A 7,795-nucleotide genomic window follows, 5' to 3' on the forward strand; every position below is an offset into this window, starting at 1 on the left:
CAATAAAAAGCCTTCAATAATACAGAAATACTACACCAAAGCAGGTGCACAAGACAAGGGAGCCAGCTAGACAAGCCACAGGTCTTTTCTACAAGTGGTGGCCAGAGATTTATCACAAATCACAAAAGCATTGAGGTTTTTTTTTGACTACTTGATGCCAATATAAACATTGAGATCACAACTGTAGTTCCCTTGAACAGTAGCCTCCAAAGAAGGGTGTGCACACCCTAGGGTGTGAACAAGACAAATCACTGGGGTGTGGAAATTAGAAGTAAATATCTTTAATTTAAAAAAAAATAGTTTCTTTCATCTTTACCTCATGCTTTTTAAACATTTTCTGTATGTATGCTTTGTAATGTACATACTAGAGCGGCACATGTGTGTAATTTATAAGTAAATTATATTAAGGCTGCATGTTCACTTGTTAGGGCTTTTTTTACCGATAAATGATGCTTGGAGACCATTGCACCAGAGCATGGCAGTAATAACTTTGACAAATTCCAACAATTAGAAGAAGTCAAAGAGAACAGTTAAGCCTGTGTTGTGTTTGTCTCTCTTTCTCAGTGAGACAATATAAAGGAGCTATTAGGTCCCACAGCTGGCAGCAGAGGTTATAAACGTAATATCGAGCCCTGGCCCTTTATTTGATGAGGATAAAGGAACTGACCTGCCAAGATCCTACACAATTTATCAGAATTATGGGTGTTCAGCTGCCTTAACTGTTAGGTAACTTCCACTGTTTTATAAACTCACCCACCAGATACAAAAGCAGATGAATATTTTACTACGAGATTCTCCAAGATCCCCAGGTAAGACATTTCACATCTGACTGGGTGCACATCAGCTGCTTCAGTGGTGCCAACTATACCAATTGAAGAGCAGGACACTGCACTTCAGCCACACACCTAGAAGTATTACCATGTTCCAGTTACTGTCAAAATGCTCTACCAGGCATGAGTAACTGAGGACCTTAACTTTATTAAGATGTTTACATCCTTCAGAAGATCATTACAAAATCAGGTGGTGGCTGTGGTCCAGGTACCACAATACTGTCTCCTTGAAAGCTTGCCTGTTATGCACTTGAAAAAGGACAGCCTGCTGTTTTAACACAAGTAAACAGGTACAGACTTTTAAAGAAGTTCTATGCTTTGCTACATGCCATTTAATTTGCCTCTGCACCGCAAACTTAGCAAAGAAGGTGAAGAAAACGAGTTTTCATACCAGACAGAAGCTTTTTTATAGCAAAAACAACCATGGCTGCAGTTTCTCTTCCAGGATACAGCTCTGGCACAGAGCAGAAGACAGTTAGGAACTGCAATGCAGGCTGAAGGAACTGCAGATTACTCCCTGCACAGGGCAGCTCTTTCAGTATCTGAGAGTAAAACTCTTGGTACAGTTTAACACGGGGCCGCTCCAAAATCCCACTGGGCTCCTTCTGCCAGTCCTTCTTGACAGGATGGCTCAGATCTGCTTTGAGGAGAGTAGTGACAGATGGTATGAATGCTATAGGCAAAAGCTGGTTTGGGGTGTTACTCTGAAGACCATGTTCAACAGTTCTGACCATCTGCAGAACTACTGGCTCCAACAGAGCAGACAGCACATCTGCAGAATGTAGCTTCCTTTCTGGCAGCTGCTGGAAGTGCAGTGTGATGACATGACACAGTGTGGTGAATGCGGTGAGCAGTAACTGCTCAGCTGCAGGATTCCAGTTTTTCCAGTCTTTGCTTTTGGCTGCACCTGTGTCTGGCCTGCAGCTCACTAGGAAAGACATGAACTTTTCCAGGTTGAGCTTCACACTTTGTCTTCTTTCAATAATCATCTGAAGGAAGCTTTCTAAAAATTCTTGGACTTCCTGGACATACTGTGCCCAAACAGGAACAGTCAAGACATCAGTGAAGAATTTGCTAGCTGTAAGCTGGGAGGTCATGACAGCCTCAAGAACATCGCTGGCATGTAACACCTTAAGAACAGAGCTGGCATTCCTGCCAGCTTGCAGGCACCTCAGGAGGTGGAGGCAAGTACTTAAAAACTTCAGCAATAACAATTTGCTGCAAGAGACACTAGTCCTGGTATTAACTATCAGGGACAGCAGCACCAGAAAACATCGAGTACAGTCAGAGGAAAGAAAACTATCTAATTTCAGAAGAGAAACAATTTCTAGCAAATGCAGGCATCTTTGTAGCTGACGTTCTTTCAGGATGACAGGGCAGCCATTTTTTGCTAACAATACTATACATTGGGCAACTTCCTCCAGTGTTTTCCACGACAAGCTCAGCTCATCCTTCAGCAGTTTGTTTTCTGATGGTACTTCCAACGGGTCAACAGCTTTGCAAGGAGCCAGAATTTCTTCATGCCAAGGAGCATTACTCACAGACAGCAGCTGAAGTGGCAGATCTACTGAATCCCTGCTAGCAGTGGGCAGCACCGTAGCAAATTGATGAGTAAGATGGGTCAGAAAAGCACAGCGCAGAACCTTCATTTCTGGTAGAAGAGAGCTGTGGATAAAACCAAGGGATATCTTTCCAATGCTAATGCAAGACTCCTGGCCTGTGACACCTTCCTGAGCTTTGGCCAACATTAATGTCTCTAGAAGCACATTTGCAATGTACTCTACATCTTTTGAGGAAATGTATGGCAACAGGATGGTTAGGTTGGACATGACAAGGTGCCAGTGTGCTGTGGGGTAGCTAAGCTCACTTATTGCACTGATATCTCCATCCCACGGTTCAGATTCTTCTCTGCTCATGGTGGATCTTCCAGACTCCAGGATGGAAGCTGCAGCATGCTGCAAGGCCTGTAGGTCAGCTTCAGTCTGCATTAATATCATCTTCATTTTCTGAAGTGTGAGCAGTTCTAGGCAGTATTTACTAGTGGAGGCAAAACTATTTGCAAGTTCCATAACTCTCCCCCAACACTGCTCCTTCACGCCAGGCAGGAAAGCTGAACTGCCCCAGTGCCTTGCAGCAGGTTCATTAACAGCAATTTCAGCTGTTGGAGACACATATTTACTGCAGCTAACACCAAATAGAGTGTCTACCTCAACCCAAGTGTAAACAAGGAGGAGAGCAGCATCACTGGCCTTTCTTAGCCAAAGGTCTGACTTCTCTTCCTCTCTCCTAGGAGCCTGCAGCAGCTCCACCAGTGGCTGAATTATTCCCTTCTGTATGTTTGCCATCAAACGCTGAGTGCGAAGTACCACAGGAGAAGGAGTGACATCATCTAGGCTCCTCATGTTGAACAGAAAAGCATGCAGCACTGAGCATACTGCCATCAGCTTCAAGGCCATGTCAACTGACCCTTCACAGGCTGGAATGATAAGGGTCTGGCATTTCTCCACAAAGAGACACAAAATGTCCAGAATCTGGTTGGGTGGCAGTTCAAGAAGGCACTCACGAAGCTTTACTGTCAGGCCAGCAGAGAAGACAGGCGGCCTCAGTTCATCAACAGCTGGCCGGCAAATGACTGTCAGCACCTCTTCAAAGAGCCGTGGGAACTGCCTCAGCTTGGAGTAAGTCTGGAACACGGTGGTGATGAGAACCTCCTGTGGCTTCTTCGTACGTGGCTCAGTAGCCTCGGCATCAATCCAAGCTGACGACACCAAGTCATCCAGGTCTGGCTCTACTATAAGGTGGTTTAATGACAACAAGAGTTTGAGACACCTGAACCAAGCAGGGATGGAAGCTTGGGAGTGTGTCAGCAGCATCTGTGCTAGCTTCCGGTAAAAGCCGAACTGCACCTCCTTGTGCCGGATACGGTCACTGGCAACATTATAGATATCATTGCTGAGCACCAAGTTCAGAAGCTGTTCCAAAGCAAGCAGCTCTGTGCTCCAGTCCACAGGGGAGAGCGTATCCTCCCTCCCTGCCTGTTGTAGGTCAGAGAGCCTGAGACAGCCAAAAAGCCTGCTGACCATGTGGAAACACACAAGGTGGTTTTCTGCCTTACAGTATGAGTCCAGAAAGAGCTTATATAGCAGGGACACCGAACCAGCCACAACCGCTCCATGGAGGGCAGGTTCACACAAGTCACCCCCCAGCTTGGATTGCACTGTGTTGACTGGTAGCAAAAGAGTTTTCAAAGCTCCTTTTTTCTTCTCCTGGGGTTCCTGTTCTGGCAGCAGCTCCTCTTTGTAGGATGAGAAAAGTTCAGGCTGAAATAAACCAGCCTGCAGCAAAGTTTCTATTTGGTTTCGTATTTCCCTGCTCAGGTGCTGACGCACATTATTATCATCTGCTTGTGTCCAGCTCCTCACAGTCAGCAAGTGCCTCAGGAGCAAACATGGCTGAAGCAAGTGACTTGTCACTTGCCCAAACACACGGTTTGGGTTGGTTTGCTGCCTCTGGATCAGGAGGTATTGAGCAAAGGTAAGCTGGAGGACACTGAACAACTGGGAGTCCACAGCATCCTCAGAAGCCAGCTGCTGACATGCGAGCTTGGACAGCTTGCTGAGGAGATCAACCAGAAGCTCACACTTGGCTGTGTAAATGATGGACAGCGAAGGAGTAGAAAGGATGCCACTGGAGCAGCTCAGCACTGTGCCAATGTTCTGCTGGGTTTTTTCAGAACAGGCCTCTGATAACCTTTTGTTTATGACCTGAAGACAGGGAAAAAAGAAACAAAAACAAAACCCAAAAAACAGTCAATTTAGCATACAAAGATAAAGCTCATTATAACGAACCAACAACACCTTCTGTGAGCTCTGGCTGCAAGCAGGGGGTACATGCCAACAGCTGCTGCTGGGCCTCTCACATGATAGAAACCCACATGCTGCTGGGTCTCAAACTAGAAGCTGCACTGTCCTTGCATTTGTTTGCAGCACCAGATGAGTGAGGAAGCCCTCATGTATGCTACTGGCAACAGCATGATTATCCTTAGCTGATCCTAAGAGTTCATCCTGCAGAAATGGAGGAGGGGTAAATTTCTTCCCTTCTTGCATGGTCCCCAAAATTATGCTCCAAACAACAATAAACACACACACAATACACATTCCTGCCCTAATAAAGGGAGCTTATTTAGTAAGAATGTCCATGATGAAATATCATCTTTATATTTTAAAATGAGTCAGTTTCTGGTGCTAATATCTGGAATGTGAAGGACTGTTCCCTTTTCTCTTTGAAGGATACACATTTCTAGAGAAATAATGTTGCATTTCTTTTTCTTTTCTCAAACTTGGTGTTCATTTCCCTACTTTTTCTCCTTCAATCCACTTTTCATTTGCTCCCTTTTCTCACCTTCAGATTATGTCTGCAAACAAATTCAGTAACAACTGAGAAATCTGCCTCTATTTTGTTAAAAACCTCACCTATCTCCTTACACCTTATTGTGGATGGTTCATCTCCTCAGCTGGAACATTGTTGGACTAAAACAGACCCTTAAATTCTTTCCACTGGACTCTCTACCACCTCTGTCCTTGGTGCTTAGGGTACCCTGTCCTGTACCTCTGACCTAATCTTCATCCAGGCAGGTTTTCATATCCAGACCATGTTTAATTTTGGCACACTTTCTGCATAACATCTCTGAAGCACCATCATCCAACCAGTTCTCTGTACTTCACAGTTAATTTCTGCATGTAAAGACAACTCTTTCTTGCTTCCCTTCAACCTGATCAAAACTAAAAAGGTCAATTTTCCCAGTCATTTTCAATGCCTTTACAGCCATTCACTAATTCTGCCATTTTTAACCCTAGTGCTGCACAAATACAAGCTGCACTGCAGGACAGAAAAAGAGAAACTTTCAGTATAGGCCCTGCAAGCTGTCAGATTAATACATATTTCATGTAACATCTGGCACTGTGAGGAAGAGTCCAGTACTGCAAAAGATACATACTGCTATCCAGAATTTTACCAGATACCCACAGTTATAGTTACCTGTGCAATTGAAAAACTGAGACCAATTGTCTTCCCACTCTTCAAGAGATCCTGTAGTCTTTTACTATGGATAACATTGTCAAGATATGCCCAGAGTTTTTCAACAACTTCATCCTCCAGTTCAAGTTTCTTGTTGTAGTTTGAAACTAATGCATGGCTTACCCAATCGAGTAAAACCTGTTAACAGAAGGGAAAACAAGAAATCTTCAATAACCCCCAAGCAAAAACAGGACAAAAGTAGGACCTCTTCACAGTTACAGCATTTGTGCCTTGAGAACTGTGCTACATCCAAGCAGAATAGCTTCTGAATGAGCAGAGAAGTCTGTCCCTGAAGGTTTCAGTTCCTAAGAGCTTTCATTCTATACTTAGTGTTGGCTCTATTCTCACAGGCACCATCCCAAAACAGCTTTCAGAAGTGAACATCGTAAGTCTGACAACATTCTAATTCTGACAATTGATACTAGTTAACAAATGCAGTGTTTTAAATCAGTGCTCAGAGAATCAGCTGGTTTTCACTTTCTGACAGTTGCTATTCCACTCACATCTTCCTCTTACGCTTAAATTCACTACCTAGAAATTCAGGCCTAGGAATTTAGATGGGTGTAAACTGGAAAAGGTTGAAACCAACTAATTTAAATTACTGTTTTAAAACTGAAGTTATAGTGCATGGTTAAATATAATACTCTAAGTAACTGAAATAACAAAAACCCAAAACCACAGATCTCAGATGTGCAAACCCTAGACCCCACAGAACTACCAGGGCTGGAGGAATAGGACAAGACACCTCTAACCCAGGGGAACACCACACAGACCTTCAGGAAAACAGAGTCAAAACAAAAGGAGACAAGGTAAGTTTCATGCAGAGAAAACCAAATCACCTTCCAAGCAGAAGTCCATGAATCCACTGTGTGCTCTTCGCTCATGCACAAGTTCTGAGCACCAGAGAACACACATCTAGCTACTGTCAATCCTCTCACTCTGAAGTTCTTGTTTTTAACTATGACCAAAAGCATCTGCCTTTGGAGCGTCCTGTACTGGACATAATACCAATGGCAATGACAGCTCTGAAGACAGGGATTTCTCATCTTTGAGAACACGTGCAACCACCCTCTCTACAAGAAAGCTTCTTCCACCCTGCACTAATGCAGGTCTTTGTGCTGAAGCTACCTGCAATATGCTGTTCTAAAAACATTTCATGTAACGACAGAGAAATCAAGAGCTGATCACAATCCTACATCAGCGCTATATTTACAGTGCTATCAGCTAGCTAAATGCTAGATCTGGAGTTTAATAATTGATTCATCCCAGGAGCAATCCGCCATCGGTATTTTCTTCTTTCATCACCGTTCACCACTAAAAAGTACTCACTTGCTCCTTATTAGGCAAGACGCACTGGTGAGAAATCCACGCGAACCGGGCTAGTTTGAGTTTGTCCTCCCAAGCAGTCTTGGAGCTTTTCAGCTTCAGGTAAATGCCGGAGTAGATGGCTGCCATGGGGGCGGCAGGTGGGAGAGGCGAAGAGGCAGACAGGCGTCTGGAAGAAGCGCCCGGCAAAGAGCAGGCGGTCGGACGGGCAGCGGCCCCGCAGCCCGACACTCACCCACGTGGCGCCGCTCGGGGCCCAAGCGCGCCCTCCGCCCGCCGGCTGCCCACGGCCGCGCTGCTCAGTGCCCACCTCTGCCCGCAGCCCCGCTCCCACTCGCCTTCCCCTCCGCTCGCCGGGAGGTCGCTGCCCGCTGCCCACGGCCGGTACCGCCGGGCCCTTCCCTCCGACCTCAGTCCCCGCCAAGCAGCGCAGGCCGAGCGCCGAGCCCGGGAGGCGGTGCGCTGGGGGGAGCCCGCGCCCATTGGCGGCCAGAGGGCGCTTGCGCGGCCCCGGCCTCGCTCCCGCCCGCCCCGGCGTGTGTCAGCCGGGCCATGGAGCGGCC

At 46.0% G+C, this 7,795-nt stretch overlaps 1 protein-coding gene across 4 annotated transcripts in view; it reads right to left on the reverse strand.

Annotated features, from left to right (window-relative positions):
* The window catches only part of URB2 (URB2 ribosome biogenesis homolog), a 75,527-nt gene extending 68,005 nt beyond the window's left edge, over positions 1-7,522 (reverse strand). For 2 of the 4 annotated variants that reach the window (XR_014850826.1, XM_085055456.1), the window contains exons 1-3: positions 7,236-7,521; positions 5,868-6,044; positions 1,222-4,594 (exon numbers count right to left, since the gene is read on the reverse strand). Coding sequence is in view for 3 of the 4 variants with exons in the window: in XM_085055456.1 (XP_084911582.1) it covers positions 1,222-4,594; positions 5,868-6,044; positions 7,236-7,361 (3,676 nt within the window). In the remaining variant the exon portion in view is untranslated. Of the gene's footprint in view, positions 1-1,221; positions 4,595-5,867; positions 6,045-7,235 lie in introns of all 4 variants that reach the window. The other 2 variants (XM_085055454.1, XM_085055453.1) reach the window with 2 other exon arrangements.
* Positions 7,523-7,795: the final 273 nt, after the last annotated feature.

Source organism: Lichenostomus cassidix, chromosome 3 (genome assembly GCF_008360975.1).
Source record: "Lichenostomus cassidix isolate B80296 chromosome 3, HeHo_3.0, whole genome shotgun sequence".
Lineage (NCBI taxonomy): Eukaryota > Metazoa > Chordata > Aves > Passeriformes > Meliphagidae > Lichenostomus > Lichenostomus cassidix.